This window comes from Meles meles, chromosome X (genome assembly GCF_922984935.1).
Source record: "Meles meles chromosome X, mMelMel3.1 paternal haplotype, whole genome shotgun sequence".
NCBI classification, from domain to species: domain Eukaryota; kingdom Metazoa; phylum Chordata; class Mammalia; order Carnivora; family Mustelidae; genus Meles; species Meles meles.
Genome location: NC_060087.1, coordinates 34,329,207 through 34,344,083, shown reverse-complemented (window position 1 = coordinate 34,344,083; position 14,877 = coordinate 34,329,207). Strand labels below are relative to the sequence as shown.

General features: G+C 40.5%; 1 protein-coding gene across 1 annotated transcript in view; it reads right to left on the bottom strand.

Moving 5' to 3' along the window:
- The window catches only part of OTC (ornithine transcarbamylase), a 67,315-nt gene extending 61,411 nt beyond the window's left edge, over window positions 1–5,904 (bottom strand). The window contains exon 1 of the mRNA XM_045996287.1: window positions 5,682–5,904. Coding sequence (XP_045852243.1) covers window positions 5,682–5,758 — 77 coding nt within the window. The 5' untranslated portion in view covers window positions 5,759–5,904. The remainder of the gene's footprint in view (window positions 1–5,681) is intronic.
- Window positions 5,905–14,877: the final 8,973 nt, after the last annotated feature.

The window sequence follows — 14,877 nt, the reverse complement described above, 5'->3', positions numbered from 1 at the left end:
TTCCACAACTGTACCATGTTGAAATGCCTCTGTCACAGACCCCCTTTTTTTCTGTATCAAGCATTTCTTGCTTTCTCGTGATAAATCCATACTTGAATTAGCCAGCTAAAACCACTGGCAAAAATGGCTTCTAAGTTCTTATAGAGACCCTGTGCCTCAGTTGGAGGCAGCCTTCTCTGGTTCTGGAGCACCTGAACCAGGGCCAGAATACTATTTCAGTGTTCCCATAAAATATTTGGTTTTCTTTCTTTTTTTTTTTTAAAAGATTTTATTTATGGGGCGCCTGGGTGGCTCAGTGGGTTAAAGCCTCTGCCTTCAGCTCAGGTCATGATCCCAGTGTCCTGGGATCGAGCCCCGCATCAGGCTCTCTGCTTGGCAGGGAGCCTGCTTCCTCCTCTCTCTCTCTCTCTGCCTGCCTCTCTCCCTACTTGTGATCTCTCTCTGTCAAATAAATAAATAAAATCTTTAAAAAAAAGATTTTATTTATTTATTTGACAGAGAGAGATCACAAGTAGACAGAGAGAGAGAGAGGGAAGCAGGCTTGCTGCTGAGCAGAGAGACCGATGCGGGACTCGATCCCAGGACCCTGAGATCATGACCTGAGCCGAAGGCAGCGGCTTAACCCACTGATCCACCCAGACACCCCAATACTTGGTTTTCTTATACTTCAGTGTGTCTCTTTGGTAAACCAGACCTAAACCACATTATCATTCTTCAGCTGACACATGATAAGGAGGATATAGTGTTAGAGAAAACAATGGGAACCGTGTTCAGATTTTCTGTCAAACTGTCATTGCAGTCTGGTTAAAGCCAGAGCTTTTGAAAAAAGCAAGACTAGTTCCTTGCATTAATTTTATCCCTTAAAAAAATAATTACAGAGATTTCTCAACCCCAGATCACTGAATGCTAAGAAGTTAAGCCAAGGTAATAGTAGACCTTTGTGTTAAAAACTTTGTGTTAGTTTTACCCAAATATCTTCTAGCTAGAAAATGGAAGCATATTCTGTATTGGCAGAATAAAACCTTTCATTGCAAAAGTCTGCGTTTTCCAACTCTGGTAAATTGTTTGGAGTACGGGAGGAGATCTGGATGTGTTCCCTTGTATAACTGCATTTTGTTGGAAGAAAAAGTGCTTGATCCGAGTAAAATGTGGTCAGTCAGAAATAGACTTCAGAAATAGACCTCACCAGAATAGGAAAAAATTCAGTGTTAAATGGTATCTTGATCCCCATGGAAAATTTGAGATGAAGACTTTATCTTCTGGAGGCCTAATAGGGAGTCAGTGGGCCTTATGGCTGAGATTTTTGTGTTTCTTTAAATGTTCCAGATTGGTGCAACTTATTAAGGCATTTTTTTCTTAATTTTTTTTCTTTACTGAGATATTTTGGCTGTATTTTTAAAAAGGAGATTGTGCAAGGGTAGAATGGCCAACCTGATCAGTTTGGAAGGATCAAAGTAATCAAAGCAGTGGAATAAAAAGGGCAGTGGTTTTAATTATTCCAATTCTAGTCCTAGTTCAACTATGACCATGGGAATATCATTTTCCATCCTTGGCCTCAATTCCTGATCTGAAAAATTCAGAAAATCAACTCAAAATCAGTGATCCGTCTTGTCTTTGTCTTCCACAACACTCATGAAGTTTATAAACACAAGATTTCCCATGGGCCATACTGGAGCCATCTGAATTCTCAGTGACCTGCCTTTAATTTCATCCCTTTCTTACCATCTCAAGAAGTCACATTGCAGTGCATGCAAGGGACAGTGACTTTATTTTCACAAAACTCTTGAATCTCATCCTACTGATCTGAAAAAAAAAAGCACTGATTAAAATTTCTTTACTTCTTTAACAACAATTATAGTCTCTTACTAAAAAGTGACCTGCAGCCTTTCTCACTGTTGCTGCATGTTCATATGTGGTATAAGTCACTGTTGTAACTGGGCGACTAGTGGTTTCTAAGAAACCTGATATCGTCAACCCAAATGGCGTGACTTCCCATCATCTGAAAATTGAAGAGGGTTAGCTTTGTGCAGATGTTATTAAAAGGGCTGGAACCCCAAAACTGTTGAAAATCTGTATCTGCCTCTACTTCTATTTCAGTTAAATCACTAAATTACTAAAAATAACAAACCGGAAATAGACCCAAATTTTACTGTTGACGTAGGGAAATATCATGACAAGGTTCTCAGACCTTGTAGTTTCTGAAGTCAGGAAATATGTTTGTAAAAAGGCATTCATTTTAAGTTATGATAGAAGGTGTGAATAATCAAAGAGGACTGTTTTTTCTCCTCTAGGCAAGAGCATGGATGGCCTATAATTGCTTCATCTGTGTGTCCATGCTTGTAGAGATAATATGTGTGTGGGATGACGGGTGCCTAATGAGTTATGTAAGCCCTTAAGAGAGGTCTGGAATGAAATACCTGAAAACCAGTCACCTCCACCCCAATCCATAACCTCCACAAAATTAGGTGGCTTAGCTCAATATTCTCTGAAGAAATTTCTATTTGTGAGATGAAATTGAACTGCACTTACAAATTGGTCTTCTCTGATAAAGAAAGAGATTTTTTTAGTGGTTTCTTTAAAAGCTATAAGTGGTTTCCCTAATAGGCAGCAAATCATGGGACACTGTCTATTATCCAAACACCACCAGGCTCTAGAGCCTTGTTTGTGAGATGAAAAGCATATGGATTGGGTGTTTTTGGCAGTCTTGGTATCTGATCCTATCGATTTTGGAGAAAAAAAGAAATAATAATTGACTAAAAATGATTGATTTGGAAACCTGCATGAATGGCTTCAGCCTCACTTAAGCTGTTATTTTTATCCTGTCCATGGCGATATGGCTGCTCACTTCAAATCTCTGCAGTCCCTATTTTGTGGCATTGCCACACCCTAACCACACATTTCTTATTATTCGATAGTGTTAAGATTACGTGATATGTTCTGTAGCGAGGTCTCTTCACCTTTCCCAAGAGATATGGGGGAAATAAAGAGCTCGAATCTCTGTGGAAGGCTGAAAATCAAAGTAAAAGTACAATTACAGCAGAGTCGATAGGGAGTTTTCTCTGTTGTTGAGAGGTCATCAAAAGCCAGAGGTCTTACTGAAGATCAGCAATTCTGAGTTCATTTCGCTGACAGGTAGCATAGCTAACTAAAAGAACTGGAAAAAAAAAATCCATGCCGCAGGAGAGCGACACCATTTCAACATCCCATTTTCACGAAAGGCATATGCTCTTAAGTCTCTAATGACATGGGTGATTCAAGGCTTTCATATTTTCAAATAACAAGTATCGATTTGGGCTGGTTTGGACATGTTTTTGCCTCAGCCCCCATTTACTGTGAGAGATGGCTTGCCAAAACTCTGTGAATTACAGTCTGGCTATTGGATATAGATGATAGATTACTAGTAAATACCAAAGAAGCCCAATTATTTGGAAGGGGTTTTACTTAAAAAACTTTAACTTGTTATCATTATTTTAAAAATTAGTCATCACTCTAATTTTCAAAGAAGAGTATAAGTTTTAGCTCCAAGCTTTGGTTATTCATTCAGTTGATTATATTCAGCTCAGTGATGATTCTTTATTAGAAACTATGGAATAAAATTTCATCATACTTTTATCTGATATAACTCAGTGGGATGGAATAATAAAATAATAAACATTCATCTGTCACTTCACAGTTTTCACACTCATTATCTCACTGATTATCAGTAGACTGTGATTTCATGTGTCTGGTATGAGAGACTTTCCTTACCTTCTTTGCCACTCTATCCCCAACACCTTGCAGATAGTGTGGCACAAAATAGGCGCTCAACAAGTATTTATTGATTTATTGATTTTTAATGTGTTAATGTTAGTTACCACACAGTACGTCATTAGTTTTTGCTGTAGTATTCCACGATTCATTGTGTATAACACCCAATGCTCCATGCAGTCCATGCCTCCCTTAATACCCATCACGCGCCAGCCCATTCCCTGCCCCCCCCCCCCTAAAACCCTCAGTTTGTTTCTCGGAGTCCATAGTCTTTCATGGTTCATCTCCCCCTCTGATTACCACACCCCTTCCTTTTTCCTTTCCTTCTCCTAATGTCTTCCATGCTATTCCTTATGTTCCACAAATAAGTGAAACCATATGATAATTGACTTTCTCTGCTTGACTTTCAATATTTATTTATTTTTTTAAAAGATTTTATTTGACAGATAGAGATCACAAGTAGGCAGAGAGGCAGGCAGAGAGAGAGGAGGAACAGGCCCCCTGCTGAGCAGAGGGCCAGATGTGGGGCTTGATCCCAGGACCCTGGGATCATGACCTGAGCCAAAGGCAGAGGCTTTAACCCACTGGGCCACCCAGACACCCCGACTTTCAATATTTATTAAATGAATCATTGAACCACCTTGTGATGTAAGCAGAGCAGATATTACTCTTTTTCCCATTTTATAGATGAAGCAACATTACGGAAACTTTATTGACTTGCTCAAGGTCGATATAACCAGCAAGTGGTGGTACCAGGCCTTGAACCTAGTTTAGACTCCAACACCTGAGCTTTCCTCCACATTCTTGGGTTGTGTGCTCTAACTCTAGTACTAATCAGTAAACGCCATCATCTGCCTAGGCCTCGTTGACCTTATCTGTTAAAATAAGAGAAGGCTAATATTATTCTATGGCTCTGTGGTCCCATCTAGGTCTAATACTACTGGCTTAATTTACAGTATCATCTATAATGTCATCTGGCTTTCGAGAGTCTTCTCTTCACCAAAGAAACAGTGCTCATGGCAGAGTCCAGAGAGCACAGAGCTCTCTGTGAGGAGAGAGTCCCAGAGGAGGGACTCAAGGTCACTGTCACAGGTCTGCTTCCTAACAGTGGGAGAGAACTTCAAACTAGAAGCTTCTCCCTTTAGGAAGTCAGTGAGGTTGTTTTGAGGTACCTTGTAAAGAGCCTCTGAAAAAATTCTATGGGATCGTTAACATACAATTACTCTAGAAGGCTTCTGGCAATGATGTGCACATTTCATGGCCTTCCTTCCTTGGTTAAACTTTTATCCCTGTCCCTTTCCCCACAGACACACGCCATGCCACCTTCCACTGCATGTTCACTAGCTGTAAGCAAGATGTCGCTTTTATAATGAATTCATTGGAAACGGCCTCCTTTCACATGCTACCAAGAATCTCAAGGATAGATTTCAAATGTGAATTTTAGTTAAAAAAAATATATTATTATCCCCAGCATACCTAAGTTTCCTTTGCAGCAGCCTCGTTATTTGGGGGTCTGTTTTTTTTTTTTTTTTTAAGAACTGATTAATCCCCACTCCCTAGAATGATAGACTATTTTCAAGCAAACCCAAACACAAGCTGAAGGCCCGGTGTAAATTAGTTCTAATTTTCTTCAGGCAGTAGTCCATTTAAAATGTACACAAACAGAAGATGTCAAGAACATTTAGTCCATTTTACCTGCCGAGGTTAGCACACACCCCCCACCCCCGCCACACCAGCCTGCTATGAAATCTGATTACACAGGACTGAGAAATGAACGCTCAGCTGGAATTAGAGACAGCAGGCTCAAATAAGGGCAGAACCTGGCATTACACCCTGCAGAAAGAGGAATTTTCAGGCTGCGCTCCTTTGCAGACTAGAACTTCAGTTATCACCATGGTTCCTAAGTCAGACTCCAAGCTCTGGCCATCACTTACCGAAAATTTCGAACCACGAAACTGTGACCATTTCTAAGAGCTGCATTGTTCAACAGGTTCCTCAGATTAAGCAGCATCTTCTTTTGATAATGAAAAAGATGAGTCTATGCTCTTGAAAACGCCTCACTAAGGTAGACAGTGGGGTCCACCTAAAAGCTGAGAACGATTTCAATTGCAGTGAGAGAGCAAAGGTACTATCACCCTTCAACTACCTTATCAAATTCCCCTAGTTAGAGATACACAGGGCAGGGTACAGGAACACTTGAACTTTAAGCCAAGCTCCACCACTGTGTGTGTGTGTGTGTGTGTGTGTGTAGCAGGAATCTTGATTCTTTTGGAGTACAGACTCCTCATTTTTCATAACATATTTGCACTGTCACATACTCGTATGAAGTCAATTGACAAATAACTCATTGAGCACATGATATATGCAGGGCATTGCAGTACTGGCTGCTGCGAGGATACATAGAAATAACACTTTCAGAAAACGTGAGTCATCAGTGCGAAACCCCAGAGGTAGACATGACAGCCCTGAGTATTTCCAGTGATATTAGTTTTGTAACTCAAAATCTCATCTTTCTCACAAAAACAAATAGAAAGAAGAGCCCTAGAGCTATTTTTTGGTGGCAAGAAGCTGGAGTGGGGATAGAGGTCTAATAAAAAGATCTCAGTCCTGTACCTCCCATTGTTCCTCGCACATAGTAGGTCTTCAATAAACAAGTACTTGCCTATTCTAGCAGGAACCCACAATCAGCAGAAGTGGGGATGGAGTAGCATATGCTCCTCCTCCCCTGATCGCCTCTCCAGATCACTAAGTGGTCCTCCAACACTTCACATTCATTCATTCATCCACAATTATAAATCAGATATTTTCAAGATCAGTTCTGTGTTGGATATTGGACTAGGCTGGAATTTCAGTGAAGGAAGATGCTCTCACTTTCACAGAGTTTACAGTTCAGTAAGGGTATATGATCTATAAGTAGATACCACAACACAGCCCCATAGGAGAGGTCCAGATAAGGTGCTGCCATATCATAGGGAAGAGAAAGTACTCTAACCTGGGAAGGGTGGGAGGCAGGAAAAGAGCGAAAGGGGTGGGGGCTGCCCCTTCTGGTCAATTGATACAACTTTAGCAAACCCAGGTGAGCACTTGCTAGAAGGGCATGCTAATGTAAAGCCTGTATCTTAGTCAAGTGTACTACCTCCGCAAACCACTCCTATTAGCAATGCTGGGGGAGAAATCAAGAAGTGTCTGCCATGCTGTGGTACAGAAAGGGGGCAGCACTTCTGAGATGCCAAAGCAACTCCGAAACCCTTGTAATTCTGTGGAGGTAGGAGCTCAGTCCCCCAGAGGGGACTAAGAAAATTGAAACAACCCATAGCCCTTAGGGAGGTTGGAATAGAGAAGCTGCACTGCAAGTGGGATGAGGTTAGGGGCAATTTCACTGAATCTCAAGAGGTAAGATATCCAGGTAAGTTGTGGGAAAGCACCTTACAAGATTTGACATTAGTCCTCAGAATTCATCCAGAGGCTTTTCTTGACCCACACCACGACTCCTCTAATTCCACGTCAACTGCCTGGTTTGGCTCCGAACCTCGTTCCCTTTCTTCACCCAGTCCTCCATTCACTCATTTTTCTCTTCCACCAACAATAGCTGTTGCAGCTCTCCCAGGCTGGGTCTCTGTACCAGGTGGGCTCTGAAGGATGGAGTGATAAACAGGAGCAATGAGTGCTTTCCCATATGGAAATGGAGTCAAACATTTGGAATACTCCAGAGGACAACTTTTGTCTCTGTTCCCTGACTCCAGGCATTCTAATCAGGGGAGAGGGGTTTGTTCTCTGCTTCTTTATATCAGACCCCATGGGACCTCCAGCTTGGCTTGCTCTTCTTCCAGCTTCCATCATCAGGGGGTAGGGTAGGGATTAGATGGGGTTCCTGGAGGAGGTGGCAATGATTCTTGATGAGTTGAGAAGAGTTATGGAGTTGTCAAAACTGGAGGGAGCTACAAAGGATATTACAACAAAGGAAGAAACCGGAGAGTAGACCCAAAGGAAGGAATAAATAGGGTGTGTGGGGTAACAGCAACTTTCACAGTGATGAATCCGCCTCATCAATGGCCATTCATTTTTATTTTTTTTAAAGATTTTATTTATTTATTTGAGAGAGAGTGAGCACAGGTTTGGTAGGGGAGAGGCATAGGGAGAAGCAGGCTCCACGCTGAGCAGGGAGCCTGATGTGGGACTCGATCCCAGGACCCTGAGATCATGACCTGAGCTGAAGGCAGATGCTTAACCAACTGAGCCACCCAGGTACCCTATCACTGACCATTTAAATGATGCCCCACTACCACTCAGGAAATTATGTAAAACAAAACCATGAGTGTTCATCTCCTGTTTGTATCCTCTTTGCATTCAGTCTCCCCCTACGTACCTGCCACTTGTTAATGAGAACACCCACAGCTGTGTGCCTAAGAACACTCCTCGCCCCTGTGTGCAACCATGAGGCATATTTTGCACAATCCCCTAAAGGGCCCTGGTAGGACTGAGCATTGATTACCCGTAGTTGTAACCTGTTCATCAGTGTACCCTATATTAGCCACTGTCCCTTCATTGTCTCTCTTCCCTTGTTCCCCTAACCAGTGCTTCCTGGGATCATCTTCCAGATAAATCACCTGACCTCAAATTCCTTTCTCAAATTCTGCTTCTCTGGGAACTCAGTATTTGCCCAGATCTACCTTCTCAGTAATTTTCCATGCTGTCTCATGTTCTCTTCCCACAGACCCTCTTATCTCTTATTTGGTACCTAGCCTTTCAGTGTCATCTTTGTTCCCACGCCATATGGAACCCTCACTCTCAGATTGAGCCCTGGTTACCTTGAAACTGGCAGTGTGCTAGTAAATGTTTAACAACCAACTCTTAAAAAAAAAAAAAGAAGAATAGAAAAAAACCTTGTGATCTGTGGCATTGACTGATCTGTGTGGTGTAAATGCTCCCATCATGGCCAGATTCAGGCTACCAAAGTGACATCACTGAACATGGAGTTGGGAAGAGAGGTGTAAGACTGGCTCTTGCAAGCCATTGTGAGCGCACCACTGCCAGCAACTCCCACCCTGAAAGGAGAACCCTCTCTAGGTCTGGAAAGGAATATTGGAGCCAGATTGTTGAGGGCCTTGAAAGCCAGATTATGGGGTTAAGAATTTAATCTGTAGTCAAAGGAAGATTATTACAGTTTTAGAGCTGGGACAGACAGGTGGGCATATGTTATTATCTGCATTGTATTTTGAAAATATCAATCCAGCAGCATTGTGTAAGAAGTATGGTGGACAGAAAATTGAGGCAAAGAGACAAAGGTTATTGTGTTCTAACAAGGCCATGAGCACATACTGGGGATGTGGAAATAGAAAACAGGATGGATGCAAGAGAGATTTGGCGATTAGATTCCACCTATCAGAACAACTGATAGGATGTTGACAGAAGGGAGATGATAAAGTTAATGAGACTCCTGGATTTCAAGTTTATCCTGTCATTTGACATTTGAGTCTAAAATTCCAAATGGCCAAATGTTACCATTGGGAATATAGAGAATGTTAGTTTCTTGACATTCAAAGCTTATAAGCATCATGTATGAACTTGCAATATTCCTTTGAAATTGCTACTGTTTTCCTAGTGAAGTCCAAGCACTGAAGGGAGAATCAATGTGATATAAGGAATTGTGGGAAGGATGCTTGAAGATCAAATGTGACCTCTGGCTGGATTGCTAACAGATACTGAATTTGGCCAAATCACTTGGTTCCCTTAAGACCCTCGGAGTCCTCACTTGTCTAAATAAAGGTTTTATAAAATGAGCTATTACACGACTTGGGAAACTTCAACATGCTAACCAAACATGAAGTACAGTGTCTAAGTGCCTTGGCATAGCAATTGCCAAAGATCTATTGCAAGTTTCAGCTCTGTACAAATAAGACATATGGCTGTTACTACAGTGAGAAACTCTGTTTATTTCAGTGTTACTAATCACATAAATACTTTTTTATAGCTGGTTGTCTGGAATCTTTAGGATCCTAAGAAACACAAGCATTTGCATGCAGCACACGCTTCAGTTACAAGCTCTATGGGATTGTTGCTGGCACTCTATCTTAGGCTAGATAAAGACAAAAAAAGCACATATTCCTATCTGAGACCAGAAGCCATCCCATACCTATTAAGAGAAGCAAGACCAGAGGCCATCCTGTGGCCGTGAGGAGAAGCAGCCTTAGAATGAAGCTGTGCTTTGCCAGAAAGTAAGAAGGAAGGAATCTGGGTCATTTATGACATCATTGAGTTGCAAAATCAACCGACCTCATGACCCTCTCTACCACTAGACACCTTGTTATATAAAGTAATAAATGTCTTTTCATTTAAGTCACTTTGGGTTGAGGTTTTGTCACTTACAACCAAATTCATGCTAACTAATACATAATTTGGCTTAGGTTTTTGAAGGTTTTTGAAGGTGTATTTCTCATATAACAACAGGGAAAGAATAATGTCCTTCAAAGACATGGGTTCTAATTCAGAATCATTTATTTATCATTTATTTACTGAATGACCTCAAGCAAGTCAGTTTCCTTATCTGCAAACAAAAACAATATTCTTTTTCTTTCTCTGAAAATTATTTATTTATTTTAGAGAGAGAGTTGTGTGAGAAAGCATGAGCAGAAAGGGCAGAAAGAAATAGAATCTCATGCAGACTCACCTCTGAGCGGGGAGCCCCATATAGGGCTCAATCTCATGACCCTGAGATCACAAACTGAGCAGAAACTAGAAGTCCAATGCTTAACCAACTGTGTCACCCAGGTGTCCCACCTTCATTCTTTTTATTTTGATTAAATGAACATACTTATTATGGTGTATAATTTAAAATTATTAAATTAGCATGCAGTAAACTTTACCTTTTTTTTTTTTTTTGGTTTGGTGCACAGAGCTGTGAGTTGTAGTATAGTAACAACTATCACAATCAGACATGGAACAGTTCCATCTGCCCCAGAATACCCCTTCTTTTGTAGTCATGGCCTCCTCTCACCCCCAATCCCTGGCACACTGCTTTTTCTCTCTCTCCTATGCTTTTCCCATTTACAGAATGTAACATAAATGGAATCGTGTAGTATGTAGTCTTCTGACATTAGCTTCTTTTACTCAATGTAGTACCTTTAAGATTCATTGTAGGGGCGCCTGGGTAGCTCAGTGGGTTAAAGCTTCTGCCTTCGGCTCAGGTCATGATCCCAGGGTCCTGGGATAGAGCTCCACATCGGGCTCTCTGCTCCGTGGGGAGCCTGCTTCCTCCTCTCTCTCTGCCCGCCTCTCTGCCTAGTTGTGATTTCTCTCTGTCAAATAAATACAAAAAAAAAAAGACTCATTGTATACTGTGTTTATCACTAGTTTGTTCCTTTTTATTGCTGAGAAGTATTCCATTGTGTGTGTGTGTATGTGTGTGTGTGTGTGTGTGTGTGTGCGTGTATCATAGTTTGTTTATTCATTCCCCATTAAAACACATTTGGTTTGTTTCCTAGTTTTAAACCTTTTTAAATAGAGTTGTTGCAACATTTGTGTATAGGTTTTTGCGTGAACATAGGTTTTATTTCTCTAGGGTAAATATTTAGGAATAGAGTGGCTGGATTATGTGGTAGCCATACATTTAACTTTTGATAAAACTGCCCAAATATTTTCCAGAGTGGCTATACCATTTTGCAGTTTCCCTAGTAATACATGAGAGCTCCAGTTGTTCTGCATCCTTGTCAGCACTTAGTATTATCAGATTTTTCACTGTTACCATTCAGATAGGTGTGTAGTAGTTTCTAACTGTGGTTTAAGTTTGCATTTCCCTAAAGGCTAATGATGTTAGGCATCTTTTCCATGTGTTTATTTACCATCCATATATCTTCTTTGATGAAGTGTCTGTCAAATCTTTTGCCTACTTTATTTTTTGTCCATTTTTATTGAGAAATAATTGACATACATCACTGCACATGTTTAAGGCATACAGCATGATGGTTTGATTTGTATGTGTTGGGAAAGGATCACCACATAGGTGTAGCTAACATCCATCTTCTCATATACATACATTAAAAATAATAAAAAAAGGGGAAAAATTTTCTCTTTGTGATGAGAACTATTACTTTCCTACATTTCATACAGCAAGCCTATTTTATTTTTTAATTGAGTCATTTGTTTTCTTACTGTTTAGTTTTGAGTGTTCTTTATATATTCTTGATACAAGATCTTTATTGGACATGCAGTTTGCAAATATTTTCTTTCAGCCTGCAGCTTATCTTCTCATTTTCATGATAATTTTTTTTTTTTTGCAGAGCAGAAGTTTTAAATTTTGATCAAGTTGCACTTACATTCTTTTCTTTTTATGGACTATGCTGTCAATGCTATATCCATGAGCTCTTTGCCTAAGCCAAGGTCGCAATGATTTTCTCTTGCCTTCTGAAAGTTTTATAACCTACCAAATTACATTTAGATCTATGATCCATTCTGAGTTAAATTTTTTTCTGAGGTATGAAATTTAGGTTGAGGGTTTTGGGGGGTGGACATACAGGAATTCGTTTTCCCTTTCCATAAAAGCCCTCTGTGTCCTGGGTCACATTCGATTTGCTGAAGAATCCAAAAAATCCTTGTATGTTAGTGTCCCTGGGATGCTTTGTGAACTGTAAATCTGTGTTCTATTGTATTGAATGTATTTTAATATGGCTTGGATATGCATGGGAATTGACAATAGAAAATAGCTTATAATTATGATTTAAAATAAATCACCCATCTGCTTGCTACTGTTTTTCTCTCTCGTATATATATATCACCCGCAGAGCTCCTTCTTTACAGAGAATTTGAAAATTACTTTTTAATTAACAGATAGTAATAGGACTTTTTCAAAATATTGACTTAGGGGTGTTTTCTTGCTGCATCACTGCTAAGTATTTGTTCAAACATGCAGGCCCTAGGGGAAATTGTGAAATCAGTGAAGATTATCTCTGATCCCCTCTCCGCCTCTTTTCCCACCATATCCTTTCAATTGAGGCATGTGAAGAAGGTAGACAGAGTCCTACATGAAAACCCAAATTCCGAACCAGAGCGTGAAATGCTGATTATCAAATTCAAGTGTAATCTCTTTTCTCTCTTGTCATAAAATCACATTTCCACTGAAGTGACTCATCTGTTAATCATTTACTCTGGCAGTTGGTGATTTTAAGCAGGACCTTGAATTTTTCACAGCTTAGATAGGGACAGAAATCTCAAGTTTTCCTACCTGGTGTTCTTTGTTTTGTGATCTGGTAAATTCTGGCCTTAGAAGGCAATATTTAGAAATGCACACACAATTTATGAGGTAGGAAAAGGGCAAATAAATATGGTTAATGATCCAACCTTAGTGCCAGAGGCAGATGAGATGTAAAAGGTGAGGTTATCTTTTATGGGTGCCCTTTTCTTTGCTTAAGCTCCCACCCAGAATCCTAGAGCCATCTCTTTCCCAATAGGTTGATTCCAATTCCTCCCCTCCAAAGCACAGAGGTCAATCTGTGCATAAAGGAGATTTATTAGCAGACCAAAGGCTATCAGGCATTAAGCAAACAGGGAAATCACAGAGATTCAAAGTCCATCAAAGACCTCAACAATCATACCTGATGCTCCCCAGGATGGCCAGATACTTCTAGAGTTTGAGTGCTGTGGGGGCCCTGCGAGGCTATCAGCAGTTCTTCCTGCTGCCCAGCACTTGGTCTAGAAGCACTGTCCCAAAAGTAATTTCCATAGCAATATTCTCACCTCGAGCCCAAGATACATTTCCTGGATGTCCTCAAAAGTCACTGTTTGATTGGTGAATGCCTTCCCCACCCCTTTCTGGGTCTTGATGAAATTTTCTCTGTGGTTGCTGCCTCTCTCCAGTCACTACCTGTGAAGTCCTGTTCATCTCCTCACAATTGTTTTATTTGGCCACATCTTCTAAGCTTTGCCCTCATTTTAAGTGACTAGTAAAACACAGCCTTCATCTTTTAAGCCTGCTCTACTGGTAACAATTTTGTGGCCTATAAAGATGGGACCTAACCAGGGCCCAGATGATAAACTATAAGTATCTTGTCCCTAAAGTGAGAGAGAACAAGCCCTTTCCCTGGAGCTTTGTTGACTGTTTGGAGTCTGGGACACGGGATTAGGCACCCACCATGATCGATTCCACCCTCCAGAATTCTTCAACTGGAATTCAACATCATTTCTTCCAAAGAACCAAGGAGTTCTTGGATTCCCAGGGTCAACCTCTATAGTTCCCCAGTGTCTTGCCATTAAGAAATGAGCAAATCATCTGGGAAGTCATATAAAGAGATTTAATCCAGAGATTTCAGAGTCAGTTACAGTTGAGCTTTTTATTGTGAGCAAATTACTCAGCCTCACTAAACGTATTTCATCCTCTGTTAACTGGTGGTATTATATCATGACTTTGTTGTGAAGATGAAATGTGATTGATGGATATACTCCATATGCTACTATATACCATATTGCAGTAGTCTACCTTGCTTGGTGTTCAATAAATGTTAGCTTTTAGTAGTTACTGGCATCAGAACATGCGGTGAGAGCCCCCAGCCCCTCCCAGTTGTTGGTGTATTATAGTCACTCTCCTAGAAATAAAGAGAGGTGCATGCTGGTTTTTTTTCCCACCATTGTCCTCTAAGCTAATCAAAATAAGGAAGAAATAAAACCAGTGTTTCTCAGTGAGGACCTATGATGTGTTTTCTTCTCTCTTTTTCTCTTCCCCCGCAGTGACGGGAAAACCAGGGACTTTGTTCTCCCTCAGTACTTCACTAACTTTTCATATTTTGAGTCTTTTACTGCCTCATAGTATTTTCCTTCTGGAACCCTGCCGTGCTAACCAACCTATCCCATTTGAGATCGAAATAAGATAAAATAATTAATGATTAAGTGCTTTGAAAATACAAAGGGCTCTGAAAATGCCAACAGCCAGTGTTGCTTTCCAGTATAATGAAACAGTGTAATAAAAACAGATCATAAAATCTTTTTGATACCACAGCCACTACTCTTTTTGCCAGTTAAAATTTATAGTTGTTGCCTGTTTGTTCAAAGCAGTGAGGGACATGAAAATGGTCTAGTAAATTTTCCAAAATAGGTGTCCCTAATCAGCTGAATGCAAAAAGTCTGGAGACATCAGCAATACAT